This window comes from Podarcis filfolensis (assembly GCF_964270895.1).
Source record: "Podarcis filfolensis genome assembly, chromosome: 3".
Classification (NCBI taxonomy): Eukaryota; Metazoa; Chordata; class Lepidosauria; order Squamata; family Lacertidae; genus Podarcis; species Podarcis filfolensis.
This window is the reverse complement of record NC_139606.1, coordinates 42,069,096-42,095,033: the sequence shown is the minus strand read 5'-3', so window position 1 is coordinate 42,095,033 and position 25,938 is coordinate 42,069,096. Positions and strand designations below refer to the sequence as shown.

General features: G+C 42.2%; 2 protein-coding genes across 12 annotated transcripts in view; one reads left to right on the top strand and one right to left on the bottom strand.

The window, feature by feature from the left end:
• Positions 1–107: 107 nt before the first annotated feature.
• On the top strand, positions 108–18,743 carry PGM3 (phosphoglucomutase 3). 5 transcript variants are annotated; one of them, XM_083608229.1, is made up of 14 exons: positions 108–348; positions 3,849–4,054; positions 5,009–5,193; positions 5,921–5,988; positions 6,211–6,344; positions 7,435–7,630; positions 8,969–9,126; positions 9,568–9,651; positions 10,266–10,364; positions 11,646–11,762; positions 12,715–12,837; positions 14,037–14,210; positions 15,049–15,157; positions 17,305–18,743. In XM_083608229.1, the coding sequence occupies exons 1-13, from the start codon at positions 114–116 to the stop codon at positions 15,136–15,138; spliced, it is 1,869 nt and encodes a 622-aa protein (XP_083464355.1). In that variant the 5' UTR covers positions 108–113; the 3' UTR covers positions 15,139–15,157; positions 17,305–18,743. The 5 variants fall into 5 exon arrangements, with proteins under 5 accessions (XP_083464355.1, XP_083464354.1, XP_083464358.1 ...); XM_083608228.1 differs by having other exon boundaries at positions 17,302–18,743; XM_083608232.1 differs by having other exon boundaries at positions 108–352.
• DOP1A (DOP1 leucine zipper like protein A) overlaps positions 15,734–25,938 on the bottom strand; it is a 53,463-nt gene continuing 43,258 nt past the window's right edge. For all 7 annotated transcript variants that reach the window (XM_083608221.1, XM_083608219.1, XM_083608218.1 and 4 more), the window contains 10 exons: positions 25,675–25,754; positions 24,059–24,168; positions 22,342–22,491; positions 21,187–21,248; positions 19,982–20,134; positions 19,141–19,277; positions 18,683–18,738; positions 18,017–18,181; positions 17,284–17,413; positions 15,734–16,322 (listed from right to left, as the gene is read on the bottom strand). In XM_083608221.1, the coding sequence (XP_083464347.1) occupies positions 16,017–16,322; positions 17,284–17,413; positions 18,017–18,181; positions 18,683–18,738; positions 19,141–19,277; positions 19,982–20,134; positions 21,187–21,248; positions 22,342–22,491; positions 24,059–24,168; positions 25,675–25,754 (1,349 nt within the window). In that variant the 3' untranslated portion in view covers positions 15,734–16,016. The remainder of the gene's footprint in view (positions 16,323–17,283; positions 17,414–18,016; positions 18,182–18,682; positions 18,739–19,140; positions 19,278–19,981; positions 20,135–21,186; positions 21,249–22,341; positions 22,492–24,058; positions 24,169–25,674; positions 25,755–25,938) is intronic.

The window sequence follows — 25,938 nt, the reverse complement described above, 5'->3', positions numbered from 1 at the left end:
CGCGCGGTGCAGTTGCGCGTCTGCCAAGGCGGATCCAGCCAAGCCCGGGAGAAGAGATTCTTGCCACGCTCAGCTGAGGAGGAAGGAAGCCCCGCTCGAATGCCACGAGTCCAATGAGCCCGAGTTACGCGTCCAGGCTGCGCGGGTGGAAGCGGCTCCACCCCGCTCAGCGCTCTCTTCGCCCGGCCCAATGGGAGGCGGAGACGCCCGAAGCCCCGCCCCTGCGGCTGCCGGCGAATGCGATAGGCGCAGCCGGCGAGCGAGGCTGCTTCGGAGCTTCCCGGAAGGGCGAGTTGGAAGCTTCCGAGGAACAGCCACGTCCGCTCGCCGAACTCCAGGGCGTTGCAGGTCGGTAAGTGGGGTGGCTTCGTTTGTTTGGGCTTGTTCAGGGCGGTAAAAAGAAAGGTGTGTCCCAAACTGGGTGAGTGGGCGTTAAAACGGTAGATGCCGTTTAGCCTAAGCAAGAGTTAAGTAATGCACTTTGGGGTAAGTATATCTATATGTGCTAGGTCTTCTGTGCTGGCAGTGACCGACCAGGAAGGAGTTGTCGGGCTTGCAAGTGTGAAGCCCCCCGCAGCGTGCAGAAAAGAGAATTCCATATTAGAGCTCATTATAAAAGTTTACAGTGTGACAGTACTTAGAATACTGTGTACCACATCTCAAAAAAAATAAATAAATGATACCACAGTGTTGGAAAGGGTTAAGGAAAGGGCTTTCAAAATTATCATGGGGCAGGAACAACAATTCTCTGAGGAAAGGTTGCAGTTTTTGAGGTTTCTTGTTTATTTGGGGGGGGCTAGTGTAGGATTGAAGTTCAAAGCCACCCTCTGGTGTCACTGCTGCTTACCTGGACATAGGTGGGTGGGGCACAATGGAAGCAAGGTTGGTTTTGTCTGGATGTACCAGCCAGATGGTCATCATGACTACTAGAGTCATAGGCTTTTTAAAGCTAGCTTGTTTAATTCCTCCAGGTGGGCCAACTACCCTTTCTACACACACTTTTATTGCTTAAGGTAGTTGTATACTGCATTCCATGCAAATACATCCTTTGGTGGTTCATGATAAGAAATTTCTTTTTTTTTTATTAAATATTTATTGGTATTTTCAAAAAACACACAACAAACAAAAACAACACAAAAAAGCATATTCGAAACTAAACAGAAAAATAGAAAAAACACATACAGTTTCTGATACTTATTTTCCTCAACCTTGTTTCTCAGACCTCCTCACACCTCCCCTTCTTGTATTCCAATTTAAATTGTCAATTCAGCAAGTCCTTAACTTATTTCTTCACCTTAACTTAAACATTTATTCTAACATACTGTTATTTTACTTTACTTCTTTTTTCCATTTCCTCCATTTATTTTTAACAGCCTTATTTTCACTTAATTTAAAAAAAAAGAAAAAAAAAACCAATTTCACCTTATTAAAATTACACATCAATACTTATACCTCATTAATTTATTCTTAAACCTTTTTCCTAAGGTCGACCAAAATTTCCCTTCCACGGTTTACCCAATTTCCTTACCACTAACAAAATATAAAACAAACAAAGCAATGCAAATTATCCTTATGTACCCTTTGGATTCCCAACCTCCACCCACCCTTCTCCCGGTTCCAGTCCCCAACCAATATCCATCAGTCTTTATATTATTTATTTAGCCTGGAGATCTCAGGTCCGAGGCCCTTATGTCTCTCTCAGTTCCTTTCTGCCGGTCTCTTTGATAGACCTTGATGTTAAGCCCCAGGTCTCGGAGGGGCTCCGGCCCAACAGAATCGGTGTTGCTTCTAGCCAGTCCTCCATACTTAAAAGCAAAAGCAAAGCCTATGGGGTATTCCAACTCTTGTTTCAAATTTCTTTCAAATCCAAATGTCCCCACAGCTCCAGCTTCCACCTTCAACAAATTTATAATCCTCAGGTCTTCAGATCTCCTCAAAAGAGGATCTCTCCATTTTCCAAATTCCCAATCAAACCAGGCTTTCCGCATCCAGTTTTTATTGTCCTTTTTTATCATCATGTCAGGCCTCATATTGTAGCTCTCCTTTGACTCCTGCAAACCTCCATCTCCTCCTTCGTTTTCTTCAAAAAGAACATATTGCTCCATCGTGTCTACGCTTTCGGTTTCATTTATTTGTTCAGTTGAATAGGCTTCCTGTTTCAAATCCTTATCAGACTCCAAGCTGTTGTTTACTGTCCAGTGTAATAGCGATACCTCTGTAGACAAAGCATCGTACTCATCTTGTAAGTTTCCCAAGAGAACCAGTGCTCTGTCCAATTCTGCTTGGAATTTAGACACTCCAGCCATTTTTGTAATGTAGTATCCTTGTTACCCCTCTAGGGGGATTTAATTCCTTGATCTTCCTTTCAGCTCAAAAACCAAAAGTCCAGTTATTTTGTATCAACCTTATTTTCAACAAGTTATCCCGAATAAACCAGCAAAAACGGCAGAAACAATGTTCTCTTTTTCCAGCTGACAACTAGCTGACTAGCAGCTCACTTGACAGCTGTCAAAATCTTCCATGCAACAGGCTTTCTCATCGGACGTTCCCGGGTCTAGGGGGGGGTGTAGTTTCAGCTCCCAAAATTCTTTTTATCCTCCAGAATATCTTCTTATAATGTCCAAACCGTGAGGTCAGGATCTTTTGTTAAAAAAAAGCAAGAAACAGATTCTCTCGACCTTAGCTGCCCAGTCCTTGCTTTAAGTTGTTTACAAAGAGGGGGGGGTGGACTTCCTTTTTAGCCCCTTCCCGCTCGTTCCAAATCCAAGATAAGAAATTTTTTAAAGTTCCAATCTCCGTATTACTCACGGGTTGATGTTTTAGGATCCAATCACTCTTAGAAGAAGTTGGCGCTCTCTGTCAATGGCTTGCGGCTTCACTCCGTAGACGAGGGAGTACTCTCAGCACCACGCCTTACCCTGCCTCCGTTCCGAAGCCTTTAAAAAGGCTCCGTCGCGGATTGGGGGGGCGCAAATGGTGCCCGCCGAGTCTCTGTGTTCACAGGCATCCGCGCCTGTGATTTTAAGGGTCCCCGCTTCGCCGCAGCGGCCAGACCCAGACGCTACGGAGCCGATTCCCTCCGGAGCTCGGAGGGAATCCGCCATTAAACAGTGGCACCAACCCGGAAGTCCCATGATAAGAAATTTCAATGCTGTAAAATACAATTAATTAAACCCACAGTCAAAGCAAAGGCAGCTCCAAAATCACCACAACTACAGCTAATCACTCTGAAATAATCAATGTTGGAATACGGATGATGTTGCATTTAGGAGTGTGAAAACAGAAAGTTAACTCTGTCTTGTAACCAATTTCTTCCAACCCCTGATACTTTGGACTGGTTAGATAGTGGGATTGTTAATGTAGTGTGCTAGTCTGTGTGCAAGCCAGGAGTTAACCAGTGTCAAAACAACCTGATGCTGTTGTGCTATCACGTCCGTCATCCCTGATCATTAGCCATGTTGACTGGGACTGATGGGAGTTGGATTTCATCATCATCATCACCATCCTAGTAATAATAATTTTATTATTTATACCTTGCCCATCTGGCTGGGTTTCTGCAGACACTGGGCGGTTTCCAGAAAAATATAAAAACATAATCAAATGTTCCTGATACAGGGCTGCCTTCACCTGGAAGACATCACATTGGCTACCATTGGTATAAGCAAGTAATTGTACTTCTGTGTACACACGCTCTCTCTCTGTTTTTAAACTTCCTCACCTCACATAACTTATTCTGGTGCAAGTTAAGTCCTATTATCTCCCCATCCTCCTGGTTTTGGTATTGCTGTCATAATATGGTCACCTGTAATGTTAATCATAGCTGTATCAATTTATTCTGCCTCTTACAGAGATGGATTTTGAAGCAGTTGCAAAGTACTCAAAGCTCCATGCCAAACCTCCAGGACTTTCCCTTCAGTATGGAACAGCTGGTTTCCGTACCAAGGCAGAGGACCTTGATCACACAATGTTTTGCATGGGCTTGCTGGCCGTATTGAGATCCAAGCAGAAAAAATCCACCATTGGTGTTATGGTTACAGCCTCTCACAACCCTGAAGTAAGTGAATGAGTATTTCAGACAGGAAAAAGGGAATTGAGCTACAGATTAAAGGGTGTGTGTGTGCCAAATGGGTGCTGCGACTTAACCATTATCAATACAGTGGAACCTCTACTTACAACCATAATCCATTCCAGAGGTCTGGTCATAAGTAGAAACATACATAAGTATAGGCGCACTTTTCCATAGAAAGTAATGGAAAAGTGAATTGATCCGTTCTAGATGATGGAAAAACATCCCCTAAAACAGCAATTTAACATGGATCTTACTGTCTAACAAGACCATAGATCCATAAAATGAAGGCAAAAATCAATGTACTGTACTATAAAATAAATAAGACAGTATTGTAGATGAAAAAAATTAACATTTTTTTTCTTACATGCACTGAGGGTGGGTGGGCTTACCTGACTACAAGCTGGGGATGGGGCAAGGGTCAGTAAAGAGCTGATTCACTTCGGCCAGGGTAACTTTTTTTCTTGCCAGTCCAGGTTCTTCTCTGGACTTCCTCAGGTTAGTTGCTTGGCGGGGTTTGGGATGCAGTACGCCCTGCTGTGCCTCTTGCAAGCGGCACCTCTTCCACAGCTTCATGGGTGGGATGAGGGCCCTCTCCCTGGCAGCAGAGGCCTCAGCTCTGGCTTCGGGGTGAGCTCTGGCAAACCAGAGGTCTCTCCCCGGTGGCAGAGGCCCCAGTGCTGCCCCGCAGCCAGCTGGGCAAGCTCCGGGCTGCTGGCAAGGCCTCTGTTCGTAGCTAGAGGAAAGTTCATAAGTTGAAGCACCTACTGAAGGTCGTAACTGGAATCATACATAAGTAGAGCCGTATGTAAGTCGAGGTACCACTGTATGCTTTTAGAACTGTAGAACTAAAAGGATCATTTAGGCTGATTTCTCTTTTCCTAAGTCAAGATTGCCTATGTTTAAAGAAGCTTTTACATTGATGTCTTGTCTTTTTCCAAGGAAGACAATGGTGTGAAGTTGATTGACCCATTGGGTGAAATGTTGTCACCTATCTGGGAAGAGCACGCCACACGCTTGGCCAATGCAGAAGAACATGAATTGCAGGGAGTGCTGACTGACATTTGCCAGAAGGAAGCTGTAGACCTTCAGCAGGAGGCCTTCATTGTTATTGGCAGAGACACCAGGTAAGCCTGATAGACATCTTGGGAGTGACTAGGTAATATACACATTCACTCTTCCTGTATATTTTTCAAAAATGTAGGTATCAGGGAAAACTTTTTCAAGGCCAATATATTAATTAAACCACAATATAAAGCTAAGATATTAAAATATAACTGCACTAAAACAGCAGCTGTTAAATAACAGTTGGAAATAAAAATGTTTTTAGGGTTTGTTTAAAGGCCAACAAAGTAGAGGGAGCTAAGGGAGGGAATTCCACAAATGTAGAGCAATTGTAGAAAAGTCCCTGTCTTGTGCACCTCCAATCTAATGATGCCTGTCAGTGTTTCCATGGATGTCCCCATACAACATTTTAAACATTTCTATCGGATAACACAGCCACTTTGCTGAAGCCAAGCAGATTTGGGCCGGTCATGGTTTGGAAAGGAGACCTGTGTAAGGAGTTCTGTGGTGGAAGGGAGGTGCAATATAAATGTCCTAAAGAAATATAATTAATAAATATAGCATAAGGCAAATATTTTTAAGTTGCTAGGAAAGTTCCGAGTATGTCCTATCACATCCCTGTCTCTTTGGCTGTTGTGATTTATTCCCTCTAGAGATGTAGATCTCACTTGTGTCCTGCATGTTGATATTGTTTGTCTGTATTCATGTGTCAAGAATGAATTGGGGTAAACTGGTGTGCTTGGATAGCATTTCAACAAAAGTAACCTTATTCCTGTGTCTTGCATCCAGACCTAGCGGTAAGAAGCTTTCACAATCAGTGATTGATGGCGTGTCTGCTCTTGGAGGTCAATACCAAGGTATGTCCTGTGCTCGCTTATCTGAGGATTGATGATGTTCCCTTTAGATCCATAGTGGTTGATAGGAAACAAATCAAGGATGACGTATTTCATTTAAAGCATTTTAAAAAAAATCTCTCCTTTTTGCACCCTTTACTTGAGCAAATGTAATAAGGTACTGTGAAATATGTCCCTGAAGCTTATTAGTGTCAATCCTTGACCAGTGTGTGTGCTTTAAACTAGATTATGGCTTGGTAACAACACCACAACTACACTACATGGTCTGCTGTCGAAACACTCATGGGAGTTATGGGACTGCAACCGTGGAAGGTTACTACCAGAAACTCTCCAAGGCTTTTGTGGAGCTTACAATGCAGGTGAAAGAGCTGTTTTTCAAGTCTTGGCTTGCATTCTTGAATATACTTAATGTAATAGTCCTTAGACCCCCCCTCTGTCCATATGAACTTCCTATGAAGAATGGCAACAGAGGCTCTTCTATTGAGTGTCAACTCTATGCTGCTACGTTGCTGTGGACAAAGAGCAGGTCCTTTATAGTGTTGGCTTGAGTTCTTTCAATGCTTGTCCTAGAACAGTTTGCTGTTGCTGGACCTTTCTTTAAGGATAATATTTTGATTTAAGCAAGCTTTTAATGCCATAGAAGTTAAAGGTGATCAACTGTGATTTTGTATATAAATTATTCAAAATGGTATTGGCTTTACGAGGAAAATTGGGATGTAAACCCTATGGAAAACGGTGGGACTTTTTTTAACAGTAACCATGATTAAGGCTGAGCTTTTAGCATTTCATTCATGTAGACAACTGAACAGGTTTATAACTTTAAAGCATATGATAGTTCGCTTTAGCAGAAAGAAATGAGCAGTAGCAACAAAAGTTTTAAGAAAAAAAGAGGCAGCCTAAAACTAGCAGTAGGAAAATAGATATTACATATTGCTGCCGTCATTGTAATGGGGCAGAGCAAAATGTGTTTTGCTCCTGATAAAGATGAAACATGGAAATCATTGGAGGCTGGTCCATTAGAACAAATGGGGGGGGGCACTGCTGCACCACCTTCTGTGTACCCTCAGCCTCTGCCTACAGTCAATCCAGCAGATGGTACTACCTGTGAGTTTCCTCCTCCTTAATCTCACTGTTGCCTGTGTAGAACAGAGCAGGGAGGAGGATAGGGACAAAACAAATTAGCTGACTATTTGCCACCTGCTGCTGGATCACCCTCCCTTCAGCCCTACCAGTCCCAATGGGCTCTAGTAGTCACTGGTTGAAATAGAGAGGAAGTTGTTCCAGAATTTACACATTCAAACACCAATTTGAGTCCTGTTTTTCTTTTCATTTGTGTTTACTTTGTTTTGGCTGTCTGCTTCAGAACGCAGGCAGTGTTGCATATGAGCAGGGTGGTAGGAGTTCAGAGACCACTGTTAAAGGACCCTTTCTTTGCTTTCTTGCCTGCAGGCTACCAGCCAAAGGGATGGTCACATTTGCCTGAAGGTAGATTGTGCAAATGGCATAGGTGCTCTCAAACTCAAAGAAATGGAACGGTATCTTCCAAGCTGCTTCGTAATACACTTCAATAATGATGGGACTAAAGGAGAACTCAATCACCAATGTGGTGCCGATTTTGTAAAAGTTCATCAGAAGCCTCCTGTGGGTATGTAATGACAAATGTATATTCCCTAATAACACTCTCGTGTTTTTTTTAAGTTTGCTTCAATATTAACTTAGAACAGAGAACCCTAAAGTTCTATGATGACATCACCTCATCATAATATCATTATTTTCTACTAATACATTCAATCTTAAACCAGCTCTGGGCTAATCCCTGGACTAATTGTCTCTGGAAGTTTGGAGAGGTAGGAAGGTTTCTCATTCATTCATTTTTTTGCCTTCCACACACTTGTCTTGGGTCGTTGTATGATATACATTTAAAGGAGTTTAAACAATCCAGAAAATTAGATATTTTACAACAGTGCAGAGTAGACACCCATGCCAGAGATTGATTAATGAAGCTGGGAAAGCTTGTCAGCTTTATTGACATGATCAATTTCCCTGTTTTCTCAGGCAGACACCTATCCAAAAGTCAGCTTGTCTCACTTTTGGTGGTGGAGATGTTAATATATGCTTAGATAGTTGGATACCAAGGCATATGAGTTCTTTAATTATAATGGAACACACTTTCTAATTCTGTCTATGTAGCTTAGACTATTTGGGACTATTTTGCAGGTACAGCTCCGGCATTTGTAATGTATATTTTGAAGTTTCACTTTCTCATGCTGAGCCCGTCTCCATCTATTTTTTATATCGTTCTGAAATGAAAACTAGTGCAGGGTGATATGAGACAATAAAATTGTCTTTAGATTCCCGCCCCCCCCAATAGCCTGACTCTGTATGAGGCAACTCCTCTTGTTTCTATCAGGTTCTTTTTGCCTTTGCAAGTTAAGAGCTATGTAACACTCTGTGATATCCAGCTAAGTCATTGTCAGAATAACTGACACACGTCCATTGATTTTATTGGGTCTACTGTCAGTATGACTAACATTGGATAGCGCCCAGTAATGACAAGTTTGTGCTGCTAATTTCCTGTTTCCTTTCATTCTCTCCAATCCTTTCCACTATTAGTCTTCTTCCCTTCCTGTTTTATTTCTAGCTATCCTCTGTTTCCTCTCGTCACCCTTGGGGGTGGGGAGCCTTAATGTCTGTGCCTATAACCATACTCAGCTTAGGGACACTGCTCACAGACTCAGCCCGTATCATTAGCACTTTGGCTCTTTTATAAATAAAAGATTTTAAAGAACAAGTGGGAAACTAAGATTGGCACATGGCACTGTGAGGAAATCCTAACAAAATGGGTAGTTCATTTCTATCTATTTAATCTGTAGGTTGCTCTGAAACATATTAAGAACACTGAATGCCTTGACTTTTTAAGTGTCAGTATTCCTGAGGCCGAACAATTATTTTTTGTATTTACTTTGTTTACTCTGCTTGTTAGGACTGGAAATGAAGCCTGGTGAGAGATGCTGCTCATTCGATGGTGATGCTGACCGAATTGTTTACTACTATAATGACCCTGCTGGCCATTTTCATCTTCTTGATGGAGATAAAATAGCAACTCTAATCAGCACTTTTCTTAAGGAACTTCTGGTCAAGGTAATGGAATTCTTTCACTTGCTGCATGGTTAAATTGAGGAAATTAACAGTTGAAAATGTAACTAGCTGGAACTTTTAACAGTGTATGATAAATCAGGAAGAAATAAAAGTAATTGCAACTATTTAACATGGTTTTTTAAGGGCAATTGTCTTTTAAGTAGAAGGGATTTTTGGAATACTTGCCATCGTCAGTTTTGGGCTAGGATATCAAGTGTACTCTTGAATTTCACCAATAGCATGCTTGCCCTGTTTTTAAGTGTGTGAGAGTTCTGAAAGTTTGTGAAGAACACTTCCTATCCCAATGTGAAATGTTAACATGTCTTTGCCAACTGGAATTTATGAACATCCAAGGCAGAGATTTTTAAATAATAATAATTACTGTTTTATATGGTGTTTTCATGAAGATCTGATTATGCAAATAGCATGCTTCTCTTCCTTCAGGCTGGGCAGACCTTATCATTTGCAGTCGTACAAACAGCCTATGCCAATGGGAGCTCTACACGTTATTTGGAAGAAACCATGAAGGTACTAATTCAACGCTTGCATGTCCTGCTATCTAACATCTGTGCTTAAAAATAATGTAAAAACCATCCAGGCCTAATCACACATGGTTCTGTGGGGAAAAACAACAGCTCAAGTAAATCTTTTAGTAACCAAGACTTGTGTGCAATTGCCCTTACCTAGAGGAGGAGATGTTACAGAGTTCCACCTTTTTCTCCAAAACAGTAATTAAAATAAAAAATTACTCTGGCCCTCATATTAAGAGCTTTGGAATCCATGGAGATTAGTTGTGTGAAATAGCTGGCCAGTGGTGCCATTAGGGTTGGAGTTCAGGGGTCCAGGACCCCTCTGCAGAATGAACAGGAGGGCCCCTAAATGCAGCAGGGTTGGCTTAACCTCTTTTGAAATAAATGACATAATACACATTACCAATTATGAAGCCATTAGACCAGTAAGTCTGAAGTTTAAAATTACCTGGTTACTGTTGTGTATAACATTTTTCAAAGTAGCATTCCCACCAATTTTTTGGCCAGGCACGTGGGTTTTAGTTTTGATACAAGCAGGAAAAGCTTGGTTTTAAGGTGCAGCACTACAGCTCCATCTCACCACAGACGGTTCGCTTGGTCTTCCCCTCCTAGGTGCCTGTCCACTGTGCAAAAACAGGGGTGAAACACTTGCATCACAAGGCCCAGGAATTTGACATTGGAGTTTATTTTGAAGCAAATGGTCATGGCACGGTAAGCGTTTTGCACTTGTAATCTCTCCCTCTGCTCTTTTTTGTTTGTGTGTTTGTAATAAACTTCATCCTCAACCTCAAGAAGAGTAAATAAAATTCATTGTGTCCCCTATCTAAACTGATAACTTTTCCATCTGCTCCTCGCCACACTGCTATAATATTCTCTGATCCTTTCTCCTCTTGTCTCATGTCTTAGATCCCATCCCAGTTATTCTGGGATATAGAACCCAGAATGAGTTTCAGCCCTTAATTTGTTTACTAATTCCAAAAGTCAGTCAGAGGCTGGAGTAAGTGAAAGAGCTTGGCTTTTGCTGGACTTAGCATGGGGATAAGAGAGTTTGTAGTCTTAGGATGGGTCACCTTTTTCTGTCAGGAACCACGTGCTGATCGTGCGTGGGGCTATTCATTGTTCTCTCTTTTTGCAACCTCTTGCTTTAAAAGGATTAGCCTTATCATCCACAAATTTGTCAATGGATGCTAGCTATAATGTCTATATTCTTCCTCTACTTTCGGAGGCATTATGCTACTGAATGCCAGTGGCTGGGAGACACAAGTGAGGAGAGTGCTGTTGGGTTCAGGTCCTAGTTGCAGGCTTCCAATAGACACCTGGTTGGCCTCTGGGAGAACAGGATGCTGGGCCAGATGGGGTTTGACCTGATCTAGCAGATCTCTTCATATGTTCATATATCCCCTTGGCCATCCCTTCTCTCCCTGTTTGTCTCTCTTTTCCTCCCAGCCTAGCAGGCTACTACTGGGGTAGAGCCAGATCACTTTTGTCCGAGGTCTGAACTGATCACTTGCAGACTTCTGTTGAAATTAGCTTGAGGGCTGCAGAAACTAGGCAGAGGCAAGTAATTAATAGCTAGGTTGTTGCATACGATGGGTGGCATTCAAAATTCCTAGAAAAATACTGTCTTGGTTCCAGAACCTAAGCAGCACATTCCAGGGAGACACTATAGGATGTTGGGAGGGAACTTTTGCCCTGTTCATGAGCTTCTCAGAAATAAGATTTGGCTGACTGCTATTGGAAATGGAAGCTGGATTGCATGGAGCTTTGCAGACCTTACTTTTAGGGATAGGAGCCTTTATTTCTCATAGGGTATGAATAAAATCTAGTGTACTCCCTTGTGTCCCAATCGTATGCTCATCATTTTGGGGGAGTACCAGTCTTTCTTTCAAAGCATCAGTGATACACCACTATCGCCATGTGGTAATTGGGAGATGGTGGTGACAGTGGCCATGCTGCATTCCCTCAGACTGTCGAATATGTTCCTTCTTCCAGGTACTGTTTAGTAAAGCTGCAGAACAGAAAATAAGATACCAGGCGAAGGAGGAAAAAAACAACCAAAAAAGAGAAGCTGCAAAGATGCTTGAAAATACTATTGACTTGATAAATCAGGTAGGAATGTTGACAAAGAGCTAAAGTTTGTCTTTAAATTTCTTAATACTAAGAGTTTCAAAGATGTTACATGATGACACCTCTGTGTTGAAAAAGAGAGCAAATTACCATTGGGAAATTAATATTCTTGGATACTTCTGCATCATGTAATTGATGGGAAAATGTCACCACAGGGTGAGATGTCTCCCTGGACCCTCCAGTCTACGTGTTTGTGCTGGTGGGGTTGTCAACTGGGGATGGAAGAACCAGTTGACAAGGCATGCAGGTGGACTCAAGGTGGTCTGCTTTGATTGTTGCCTGTTATAATTTAGAGCAGAAGTGCTCACATAGTCAGGTACCTCCTCTTTGAATTCTTGCTCCATCCCTAGAGACAAATTGAATCTGATAATAATGGGTTAGTTTTCTGACCTGTAAAATGACTGTGGGGGATGGAGACTTATAGTTTCCAAGAGCCGGCTAATGCGTTTGTATTTCTAAATCCCTTTGCTTTACACTGTGAGATTGGGGTGTGTGTGCTCCCTTACCCTGCTTTGAACATTGAGATATTCTGGGGCAGAAGGTAGCTTAGTGGAGAGTACTGGGACAAGTTAAGGGCTTTAGGCATTGCCTTTTGTCTAATTACTGGCGCCAACACAAACACCCTTCAGGTAAACTTCTGGCCTTTTCTTAAGCAGCTTCTTCACCTACTATTGGCTTGTATTCGTTTTTGTTTTATTATGTATTTTGCGTTCTCATTTTGTACTTTTATGTTGTGAACCACCCTGTGATCTTCAGATGAAGAGCAGTATACAAATTTAATGAATAATATTTTTTTAAAGGATGTAGGCCATGTGGCAGTTTTTAGGCTCATTGAGCGTGAGAATCCAGATTATTAACTGGAATCAAGACTGCTTCTGCCATACTGGTTTTCTCTCCTTTTCTTTCCTATTTTATTTTTTGCTGTCTATGCCAGACGATTGGTGATGCTGTCTCAGACATGCTGGTGATTGAAGCCATCTTGGTGTTGAAGAATCTCACAGTACAACAGTGGGACACCATGTACACAGATCTTCCCAACCGGCAACTCAAAGTGAAGGTTAGTGGGAAGTCAGTGGTGGACAGAAATGCTACTGGTTGCAGCAGTGGTTCATTTCAGTGACCTACAAACTTGCTTGCTTTCCCAACTGCCTGCAAACACAAATTACTGTGTTGGGTTGGAGACAAGGAAGGTCTTTTTCATACCCGTGGGTCTTCCTTGTTTGTTGGGCAATCATTGAGATGCTGTAGCATGCTGTCAGCTCTCTGTTGCCAGGAGATGGGCAGGATCCATGCTGGCCTGAGGAAGTCCAGATCCAGTGCTTTCTGGCTGCCTCAGGCTTTCAGTCCTCCCTGGCTGCCTTATTAGCATTTGATGCCATGGCATGGCATGTGAGCTTAGGTCAGAGATGACACTATCGATAACCACCTTTTTGAAAATGGGTGTCGGCTACTTTATTGCACAGAATCTCCCTCCTTGGTGGACGTTTTATTTCTTGGGCAATTGACGCAGGACAACCTTTTTTAAAAAACAAAACAAAATACCCCAACTACTGTGCACTGTAACAATAACCCATTGACTTTCTGGCCCTGGGTCGGCTTTGGACAACACACTGCAGGTTCATGGGCATTTCTGACAATATAGTCATTTTATATGTTGCAATGGGAATTGGCTTTTGGAAGCCTTCCTGTAAGCATGCATGTCTGGAAATATTTTCATTGGTGACCAAAGGCTAAATTAACTATAGAGTTTTTCCAATGAACCAAAACCTGCACAATGTGTCATCAACCTTGAAATTGGGGGTGTAATGTTGGTCCTCATTGCCTCCACACGTGTTATGTATTCACATAGAATTGAATTTCATCATAGCACAGACCGGAGCTATAAAACATTCCTGGTGGCTGCAATATTCCAATGTGTGCATGTTAGTGCAGCTCTCACAAGAGGTCAAGATCTGGGAGAGTGAGATAGAAACCTTGGCATAACCCAGCAGTTTCAGTGATTGACAAACACAAAGTGTGATTTAGGTCTAGTTATGTATAAGTGGGAAGAGACAATCATTGACAGCCAAAAATTGAAAAATGTAGGTGGAGAATTGTGCAGGAGTGACAATATCTTATGGGCTTTGCAGAGCACTCAATACAAATCCGTATCAAAACTAGGTTTGTGTTCTCTCCTATTACTGTTGCAAAATCTGCAGGTAAAATTAGAGCTTTTAACAAGTCAGATTGTATCACTTCCTTTACTTGGACTTGTAGGTTGCTGACAGACGTGTAATTGACACTACGGATGCTGAAAGGCGAGCAGTTACACCCCCAGGGCTGCAGGAGAGAATTGATGAGCTCACCCAGAACTTTAAATTGGCTCGAGCTTTCGTTCGCCCATCTGGAACAGAAGACATCGTCAGAGTCTATGCTGAAGCAGACACACAGGTCAGAACCAAAGTGATTCATATCCTTAATGCAGTGTGGTAGAGAAGAATTTTGAGTCCAGAAGTAGGTTCCCACCCACCACCATGCAAACTTTGTTTGCAAACACTAATTATTACATTTATATACAGCCAAAGGTTAAGCAGTTAGCAGCTTGTGCACAATCTGACTTCAAGAGCATCTTCCCCTTTTGCGCCTCCAAATTATCAACTTAGTATCCTCCCTAGGCTTTTTGTTTAGGGGAGACATGGATATTCTTCTTCTTGTACACCCTCTTAGAGTTTCCGACATGGGGGGATAAAATAGTATGTAGAATGGGTCTTTTGTGTGTTCCTCTGTTCCACATTCCGTCCTCTGCTTAAAAACAGTTGGAAGAAGCAAGAGGGAAGAGAGACAGAAAAGGACAGAAAGCTTTTGTCTCCTATGGTCTTTGAAGATGGGGGGGGGGGGGGGGCTCAACGGAGGACCATAGTAGTTTGCTTGGAAGAAATCTCTGCTTGGACTTCCTCTACCTCTCCTTTTTCTTACTTTTGAAGTTTCTGTGGCCCAAATTAAATACGATGTTGAATGCATTTAATCTGCAGTTAACTTGCACATTCTTTAAAAAAGTGAGTCCCTCTTTGGTGTAATTGTTGCTTTCTAGCAGCTGGAAGAAATAGGTTAATCTTAGCTGCACTCAGTGTCATAGATAGGTACCTTAAAATTATAGGATCACTATAGCAGCCTTGGTTTCTGGGTACAGCTGTCTAAAGCATCCACACTATGAAGATATGACTGAGTGTTCACTTGGATTGCAATCTTTTCATGCTGCTCTTCATGCTGCAATTATTCTTCTTTCCAGGAAAATGCAGATAAACTTGCACATGAAGTTAGCCTGGCTGTCTACCATATAGCTGGAGGAGTTGGAGAACAGCCCAAGGCTGTAGTATAATGAAGTACCATTCTTCAAGGTAAGTCATAAACCATACCTTCCTGCTTTTGCTTTACTAAATGAAATGCAAAATTAATTTATAATTAAAAGCAGTTCCTTTAGAAGTGAGTTAACTCCTCATTGTCATTTCTGTTAACTTTATTAGGTCACTGTAGTTCTTAAGTAATTTTTAAATCAAAGGTACTAAATTGAATTTTGACAACTATATTGTTGGACAAGCAAAACTTTTCATTTTTCCATAGTTAGGCAGCATTCATCTGCCCCTTGCAAGAAAGCATGTGCGAATAAGTGTCCTCTTTGCTGCTGCTAGTAGTAGCGAGGGAAGGAATTTTTTTAAATTTAACATGCAAAAAACTTTGAACCATATATTTAAGAGTAATGTAGTTGTAACTCTATATAGAAGGGTCACTTAATTGAAAATGTGGAACAGGAAGTTGCCATGGCAGAAACAATGTTAATTGAGAGGAGTGAATGTTGGGAGCAGTGCAGAGTGACAGAACTGCTCTGATAGCTAGCACTTTTCCATGTTTTCGATTGGAAAAGTGGCTCCCTGTAAGATGCTGCATAGCTATCTAGACAGAAAATAAGACACAGCTAGAAAAAATGTGCAACTTGTATTGGTAATTTTCTTAAAGACATACCTCAAGATGACAAAACAAATGTACATTTAATAGTAGGCACCATAATCGATATGAGCCAGCGATATTTCAACTTGATTCAGGCCACATCCAGAACTTATTTACAGGTATTTAAATTAAATACACCCTGAAGTATACATTACATACAAAGTATGAAAAAGGAAACTATACACACTGGAAGGATGGAGTGGTTTCATTTGAAGTTACATTACTTATGATAAACATTTTACCATGTACACTTCATGTTTTTATGACACCTTCCAGAAAGTCCTTCTCAACCATTTCTTCAATTTTTTGTCTTGCTTTGCTGGAGAATGTCTTTTGAGTTTCCATTTTTATGTCCTTGGTAGGGAAAGAATTTGGGTAAAGCATGGGGCTCCCTGAATGACCAATGCTTCTGCTGGTGATTTTGCTGTTAAATACTTGGCTCAGGACGTTGAAGAAAGGCAGAAGCTGTTCAATGCTGCGAACAGCACAGATGGTCAGGAGCAAGCTGCCAGGTTCCCAGTTTAGTGTTTTCCCTGAGCTGTCCTCCTCTGGGTTTTTCTGGTAATATGTGGGGGAGAGGGGGGAAGAGAGGAGAGGAGAATTTCAAGACAAAGCAGTGTTGCAGGAGACTTCAAAAATTAGCACACTTACACCGGTCACTACTAGGCCTGGGTGATGTATCAATATATCAGAGTGCAATGTCATGGGAGAAGCAGTCACTGCACCCTATGGACAGGCAGTTTCTTTAAACTTCTCTGCTGAGGGTGCGTAGCTGCCCACACCCCTCAGCAGAGAAGTTTAAAGAACTGCTGCCTTTGTACAGGGGGGCAGCAAGCTACCTCTTTCTTCTGGGAGGAAGAGACAGCCCTCTGCCCCATGCCAAGGCAGCAGCTGCTTCACCCTGTGCCTCATGGGGCCAGGGCTCTGTGTACCAGGCACAGGAGGAGGTGGCAGCTTTGTCCACCTGGCCTTGACAGGAAGAGGCAGAAGCTGTGCATGGTGACACTAATCCTCTGTGTGTGGCTGGCAGCTGTCTTCTTCCTCCCTGCCTCTGTTCTGACATCATATACCACCAGCTAAGCTTTGCAATATGGTGGCATATTACGATGTTGCAAAGCAGGTATCTCCCAGCCCTAGTCTACTAGGCCTGGGTGATGTATCACATCGCCCAGGACCAGAGCCGATGCAGCTTGTTCGTCCCTCGGCCACTGGTACAGGCAGGCAGCTTTTTTGAACTGCTCCACTGAGGAACACGACTGCCCGAGTCCTCAACATGGTGGATACAAGTGCATTGTCCACGACTTTGTTTTGATCAAGAGGCTGTGTGCACAGCTGACACAAGTTGGCTTGAAGGCTGAACCCCACCCTGATAGGTGCTGTTGCCAGTTTAACCTAGCTAAAGCCATACATGGTTTTAAGCTCCTGTTGGATCAGAGCTTAAATGTGTGATTGATGCATTGATATAAAATACGCATTAGTTCTGTAGTAGTAATAATTTATGAAAAGAGAAATGAAATACCTTTGCTCTCTTACGCAGCAGTTTTGCTAATCGTACTACGTATGGTTTGAATTCCCTTTGGTGTGTGCCTTGTCTTCGCACCTCCAACCCTGAATCATCAGAAGCTTCTGGAATAAAGGCCCAGCGATACCTGTTAAAGAAAAAGAGGACCAAGTTATCACATTCGGCAAGTTATCTTTGGCAAGAACACACCAGCCCTCCCTAGTTGAGTCAATTTATATCCAGGCATGTCTTTATGTAGCCAAAATCTGCTAAGAAAAACCAAGATCCATGGGAGTAAAATTAGAAGAAATATTTTGAAAGCATTGTTTGCTCTGCTCTGTTCTGCCCACCCCTTTCTGATTTCCTTTTGTATATATTTGCCAAATGGTAATAAAACACACCCCTGTCATACATATTGGGACACAGTCTTGGGCATCCTGACAGAAGCATTCTGTGAAACATGATAGCACATGGGCTGATGTTGGTTACTGGGGAGAGGGAGTAACCAAGTTGCTTCTCCTGAATTTCTGCCAACACTATATGGAGGGCATTTCTCTGATAGGGAGCTGTGCACCTAAGACACATTTTCACTGCCATAACACAAGGTGAGGTGGCAGGAGGCCGTAAAAGCACCTGCCCTTGACAGTCCATAAAGAAATACTTGCCGTTCATCACCCTAAATATGAAGGTTTTCTCACAATGAAGTGTTTCTACGGCACACTTGGATTTGAATGAGATAAAGTGTACTTACATCTGAAACTGAGGAAGATTTTCAGAGGGCAATGCCAAGGCTAAATCCAGAAATTTACACGCTGACAAATAAAGATTTAACCATCTCTGACTGTTGTAGGATGTCGAGAATCCATTGCCTCCAGTGTATGTAGTTTCCAGGCCAGCAACAGATGGTCCTGAAGTTCTACAATTCAAATGAATTTACTACAGGTTCTTAATCAGTTATGTCCACACTTCACAAATCAATGCTCTTCTCTTAGCGTATACTTTAAATGAACTGGAAGAATTCTCTATGAGGATAACTTTTATATTACCCTTCTGAAAACACCATGTAAACAATTTTAACAAGATAGCTGCAGCTAGTGGTTCTAAATTACACTTTGTTCTTATAATTTAGCGTAAATAGTACTGATAAAGAAGCAAGACCAAAGCCTGATTTACTTTTACAATATAGGGTCCTGTCTGACTAATTTGATCTTTGTGAACTGATTGCCGTATTAGATAAACATGAACTGGAATGGGGAAAAAATGTGTACTGCTGCTTATTGGCACCGATTATGTTCCTGTTTTCATAGCAAGACTGGGGGGAAAACCTTCCAAATGAGTAATAAAAAATAATTGGTCTATCAGACAGTATATTTCAACTATTATGCAAATAAGATGAGAGAAGAGAAAATGACGTTACCTTGAGATATCTTCATCAGCTGTGAGTTCCTGTTCCATCAATAAAAATACTTGGACCTGAAGTTTGTTTTATTTAAAAAACAAACAAACAACACACCAAATTTTAAAAACAGTACTAACAAATGGACATTCCAATCATATCCCCCTTACACATCGACAGTGATGTGGTGGTGGTAGTATGCATGTGAACATACACCTGATCTTTTCCACTCAATTATTGTCCTCTTTCCAGGCTAATGATCAGGTGGGAAAGATCCATGCAGGTTGCTCAAAACATAGCATGTAGGCTTGCACCCCAGCACTGATATACTCCCATCATCACTAATGGCTGGAAATTGTATCCTAGCAACATCTGAAGGGCACTGTGTTGGCTAACCTTGGGCTATAGAGATACTGAATTATTGGCTTTTTTTAATATAGAAAAAGCTTCCCCATGTTCCAAAGTCAGTTGCAACTCACCAATTCTGTGATCATGGTAGGCCAAAGCGAGGTAAGATGCTGTGGAGACATTCTCAAGAGCAGAACTCGGAAAAAGAGGAACACTTGGGAGTGAAGAGTGGGCACTTGCGGCAGGCGGAGACTTTCTACCAGCCTTTCTGAAACAGAAAAATCAACACAGATTTGGTAGCTCAAAAATCTGCAGCCCAGTTAATGAAAAAACAACAATTGATTACTATTATGAGCTTTAGTTGATTTGCCTGATTGTATTTAGGAAAGCTACGCTAAACTCATGCACACACAAACCTCCCCTCAATGTAGAATATTGGAGGTGCTGGGGGGAGGAGGGAGAGATGTACCAGTTTTCAAGTAAACAGTTCACTGTTTCTAAGAGACCATGATAACAGCCAATGGTATGATCCAGAGTTTAGCAGGATTTTAACAATGCTTTGTTCTGTTGGCCCCAAATTATGTGCCAATACACAGAGCAGAAGATTAACTGCGATTTAAACTGGGATGGGGAGCCCTTGGCCCTCCACATATTAATAAACTCCAACTCCCATGTGGCCCAGCTAGCATGACTGGTTAGCATGCTTCCATCTTGAGAGACAATGGGAGTGTGCCTCCAGAGGTAAAGACAAACCACCGCATTAGCAGCACTAAAGTGACCTCCCCGGGGTGCAAGCTAATGGTAAGGAATGGTGGGAGTTGTAGTCCAACATCTGGAGGACTGCAAGTTCCCCATCCGTGATTAAAGTAGAAACTGGGAGGTCATGTCATCCATAAAGCACTAATAATAGTTAAGCAAAGGACACTTGTATTAACTTTACCCTCCAATGGAAATGATAAAATTCTTATTCACCTTGTATATCTGGAAGGTATTTCTGGTATTGGTCCACTTCACTGCTAAAAATGGCAAAGGCCAGCCTCTTCAGAAGCATAGCACGCTGTTCCAGTTCTACATCCCGATTGGCAAACAGATTGAGCGAACTGCTCTGAGCCACAGCCACACGTGCTAAAGGAGGAATCATGCAGCAGAGAAGGTTCTTTTAGTGAAGACAAAAGTTCTTCGCTCAGAGACAGGAGTAGTTCAAAACAGGCACAGGACTCCTGGTTAGAAAAGGCTGATTTAAAGTATGTTATTAAAATCACTAGCTGAGTGCCGTAAGTCAGTGCCCAGATTATATTCTGCACTTTAAACATATATGCCAGGTACCATATACACTACATGGATCCTATTTATGAGTTAATTGCAGTGTTTGTGTGCATTTCTCATAGGGCGGCCCATCTAGTCCAGCATCCTCCTCCTCACAGTGGCCAATGAGATGCCCAAGGCAGGACATGAGAGCCACAACACTCTCCCACTGTTCCCTATATTCATGAGAGCAAGGGAACTATTCATAGGATAGACCTGGCACCATTCACACTTCAGCAGTCACTTCAATCAGTAAGTCTTGGTGTTCAATACTCTAGAATTTTCTCTGAATATACTTTTTAAAAAGTGATTTTACATTCTTTCTTTAAAAAAGGGATGCACGCATTCTGAGTTAAGACATACTCTTGTGGGCTACTTGGCAGGTGGATCTTGCATACAAACAACAAAGTAGCCCTAGGTCAAGGCAGAGAAAGCAAGGAAAAATTCAAGATATTAATGTAACGAACATAAAATTCACAAAACCAGAAACAATATAAATTTACCAAAATTACTTCCAATGCCAAAGTCAATGAAAAAGTATCTATCATGCCTATGCTGTCTTCGCCAAAAAAACAAGCTTTCTTGGCTTAGATGAGTTGTGATTTGGACCATTATGCCAGGCATCCCCAACCTTCGGCCCTCCAGATGTTTTGGACTACAATTCCCATCATCCCTGACCATTGGTCCTGTTAGCTAGGGATCATGGGAGTTGTAGGCCAAAACATCTGGAGGGCCGCAGGTTGGGGGTGCCTGCATTATGCAAACATCAGAAGAATCAACCTTTACAACATGATAGCTAATATTATTAGAATGGATTCCAAACATGCAAGTGTCTGTGGATCTTGTACACAGAGTTAAAAGCCAGAACTCACTCATCAGATCTCTGAACGTGGTTTTGTCATGTGTCATCAAATTATCCATGATTGCTCTCCAACTAAAAAAGAATTTAAAATGATATTGTCATTGCAAATAAAAGCATGGAATTTTATTCTGGTTTAAATAAAAAGGGAAAGTGTCAGTTTGACGCCCCTTTCACAATTCTGCTCTGTACGTCAGAATAAGATCCCGCAGTATATGAATGGTACAGATCCGTAAGAACCAAGCAGCTGCCTCTGTTGACAAAGGGAGTCTTGGGGTTAGGGGTTGGGGAGAGTATAAAGAAAAGAGACAAGAACTTGAGAAGAATGCTGCAGAATCAGGCAAAATGAAATCTAGTGCAACATCCTGTTTTCACAGTGGCCAACCAGATGCCTAGGAAGTCCACAAGAAGGAACTGAGTGCAACAGCACTCTCCCCAGCAACTGAACTGGTATTCTGAAGCATACTGTCTCCAACAATGGTTGCAGAGTATAGTCATTGGTAGCCGTTATCAAGCTTGAACCAAGGCTAGAATAGAATAGAATAGACTTTATTTGCATAGCCAACAGGCCATAGCATGAACCAAGGCTATTTGAGAAGCTCTTTCTGGAATCAGCAACCACACTATCCAAGCTATGGGTAGATGTGCATGGAATCGAGTAGAGGCAGTGGATGTGCAGAACTAACAAATTGTGGGAACTTGGAGAAACAAGCTCTGTAAGAACTGGAGAGAAAATAGCAGAGAAACAAAGTTCAGCTGCACCTTACGCAGAAGACATCAGGTTTCACCACTAGGATTTGCAGGTGGGGTTGGTGAAAGAGCTGCCTAAAACCCTGTTATGATGTTGCTATATAGTGTAGACCTTACAGCCAACAGAAGATTATACAAGCAAATGAGAGTATCTAGTCATCTGGAAAGTGCAGACTGCTAGAATTTTGTCAGTATGCTGTCTTAAGGCTGGGGAGCTGATGTGGTGCCTTCTAGACATTGCTGGCCTCAACTCCCATCATCCCTGAACATCAGCCATGCTGGCTGGGGCTGATAGGAGTTGGAGTCCCAAAACATCTGGAAGGCCTCATGTTGACAAGAGCTGTCTTGGGGAAACAATTCTATCTATTCCCTCTCCCCCCCGGTACTAAAATCAATCAGGAGCAACAAAAAGCCTTACTGATTAACACAGGAAGCATCCATTTGAAAGAAACTGGAATCCATAAAGAGGTCAAAAGCTTCCTTTTTCCACGCTCTCCTCGTGTACTGATAGCCACTCAGGCTGCTCAAAAGCTGAACACACGCTCGGTAGCTGGGCGCGTTATGGGCACTGGAACAAGGAAATAAATCCAATTCAAAAAGATTTCAAGTAAGAAAAACCCTGCACAAAAACAGTCAGAACGCATCACCTTTAAAATCAATTTGAAATTATTCTTGCTTGGATCCTAACACCAGATCCTGGCCTACAGCTGCCCACTGAATGCCCCATCCCCTTCAAATGCTGCTCCTGGATGTTAGTAAACCCTCCAGAGCAGACTTTAGCACCGTGCAAGGGGGTGCACCTAAAAGGAAAATTCATTATTAGAAAATCACCACCCTCCTCTGTGCACGTGCATAATCACCACCATGATGGCGCTATTGATGTGGCTAGTCAACAACTCCCATCATCGATGTTGGCTGCTGGCCTTGTTGGTTGGGGCTGATGGGAACTGGAAGTTGAACGACATCTGAAGGGCTACACTTTCTCTGCTTCTGCACTGGGTGAAGCATTTAGAGCTTAATTTGTCAGAAACATGCCTTATTCATTCAAGCAGCTCTGTGTCATCTGTAGCCTAAGATGTGCTTTTTCTTCAACAACTAGCCTGAAGCAAAGAAGCAAAAACCAAGGCATCTTACACCAGAAAGTTATGCCACATAAACAGCAAACCTAGTAATGCAAATCTAAGTGGCTGAAGTGAGTTACACCTCTGGCGGAGAGGTCAGCAGAGTCTGTCAGCCACACAGATAAAATTCCTGCCATTGGTAATGCACAGCACAGAATGTTTACACTGTGAGAGGCTCAGTGTTTTTTTGTTTGGTGAAGCTTTTGACAGCAACTGACTTGAGTTACTATAATATAAAGGGCTATTCCTGAACACTATCTGCAAAATGCAGAGTTACTGTGCAAAATCAGAATTTAGGCTGTGAAACGCAAAATGTCTCACATCTCACAATGTCTCACAAATGCCAACAAGCAGGAAAGGTTGGAGACTACAGATTGCTACTTTTGCTGCCGAACTCTTTCAATAGTCAACATGAGTTCAAACAAGTGCACTCAGAAGAGCAGTTGGGAAGTGGCAAAAAAGACTACTAGGGGAGCATTGCCAGATAGGACCATAATCTACTATGAAGGGAGGTGGGGCAGATGAATGGGATAGCAGGAAATATCTGGAGTGAGGGAGCACCAGCCTTGGAGTCGTTGCTGCAGAATAGGGCCATATGTCACTGCATTAGTGCTTCTTACATATAACTGCTCATTTCAAGACTGCACAGAAGGACCACATTCAAACAACAGAATCTCATCTTAATAGTCAGAGATATAGATGAGCCTTTGGCCACATAAACAGCCTTTCACAAGAGCCAGCAAACAAACCAGAATGTATCTAGTTAACTAACATGAATTATAGTTCCCTGTTTTGTTCTTGCCTGGAAACTATGGCAGGCAGACAGCTTTCGAACACTTCAGGATATTAAGCTATTAAACTGGCTAAGTATCTTGGCTTGTTCTGAAGCAGTTAATCACTATTTCCTTGTTTGGGAAACTCGTCCAGAGAGTTCTTTATGGAAACTGTAATGGTAAGTTCAATGAAAGTGTACATCATAATTAAAATAAGTTGGACATGTAATTGTAGAGGTACCTGTGATTGCGAAGATAAGGCACAACATAGTGCATTATATTTACAAGAAGTGGAATAACTCGCTCTTTTTCATCACTGTAGAAAACCATATCCAAAAGATGAGCCAAGACCTACAAGAGAAGAGAAATATTGAAAATGTCAATTTTCTGCCCTTACAAACAATCTTTAAGGACTTCTGCTTAATATATATAAATACTGTACTATATATCCTTTCAATGGATGACTGCCCAGTTTCCAGCTATATTCATTATTTTCAAAACGTCACAAAGAAAACATTACTTAACAAGTTCTCTTTGAAATATCACCTTATCAAAACTAAATGGTCGTTTTAAAAAAATCCAGAAATTCCTTAAGTATAGCACCAAAAATATAGATGATTTTTCTTCATTCTCTCAAAAGCAGATAAGAATTGTATACTGACAAATGTGGTGCATTAGCAGAGAAATCCTGTCCAAGACTGAGCACACGAACACGACTGCTTTAATATCAAATCAACTTCTGAGTGTAATGTGTGCTTTTTTGTGGGGGGTGGGGAGCCAACAGCTATATTATCTTTCAGCACAATTTTGTTCCTGCTAAAAGGGGGAAAATATACCCCAAAACACATGCATGGACAATTCCCTTCTCTACTATTTCCAGAGACATGGGCGTGGATGAAGATTTGCAAGGCAATCCTAACATGTCTTCTCAAAAGTAAGTTCTATTGAACTCAATGGTGCTTACTCCCAGGTAAGTGGGGTTAGGATTGCAATCTTAAGTCATGCTTATAGTAGGCCCATTAATACCAACGGGACTTAAATTAGCCACAACAAAATTCAGTCCCACTGATTTGAATGGTAGCTTTGTGCTAGCAAAAGCCCTTCTGTTAGCCTAAGGCGGCACGCCACTTTCACTAATCCCTCCTACCAACTGCAGCCACCTATGCTATATCCCATACTGCTCCAAAAGAACCCCGAAACCTAAGGAGAAGCTTTTGGGAAGCACCAGAGCCTGCCCTGGATAGTTAATTGAAAATCAGGTTCCTTGCCTTTCACTAGTGCAGGTGTGAGGAACCTCAGGTCCAGGGGCCAGGTGTGGCCCACCAGGTTTCTCGCTGCTCAAAAATATGTGCTTTCTTGCACATCTGAATATTCACCTGCTACCAAAATTCCAAGGGACGCGGGTGGCACTGTGGTCTAAACCACTGAGCCTAGGACTTGCCAATCAGAAGGTTGGCGGTTCGAATCCCCGTGACGGGGTGAGCTCCCATTGCTCAGTCCCTGCTCCTGCCAACCTAGCAGTTCGAAAGCACGTCAAAGTGCAAGTAGATAAATAGGTATCGCTCCAGTGGGAAGGTAAATGGCATCTCCGTGCACTGCTCTGGTTCACCAGAAGTGGCTTAGTCATGCTGGCCACATGACCTGGAAGCTGTACACCGGCTCCCTCAGCCAATAAAGTGAGATGAGCACCGCAACCCCAGAGTCGGCCACGACTGGACCTAATGGTCAGGGGTCCTTTTTACCAAAATTCCAGAAGTGCAAGTGTGGTGAAATAATGCTCTGTTCTTTTCTGTGTTAACTCTTATATTTATATACAAACAAATATCTTAAAGTCTGCTAAAAAGAGGGGAAACTTACTTCTGACAGCAGCGTTAAGGCATGGACACTATAAACGGATGGAGTTATGCTTGAGGTTTCCAAAGCTGGAGACAACATATCTGAACATTATATTTTTTGAGGGGGTGGGGAACAAAAAATGAAGACATGAATCCATGTGTCAATATCTGTCAAGCCATTTTAAAAGAAGCCACAGGTCTTTAAATATGCAGTGCATCAAACAAGTTAGCCTGGGATGCATGCTGCGAGATAAAATCCCACCAGTTTCCCTTTTCCCACCTGAAA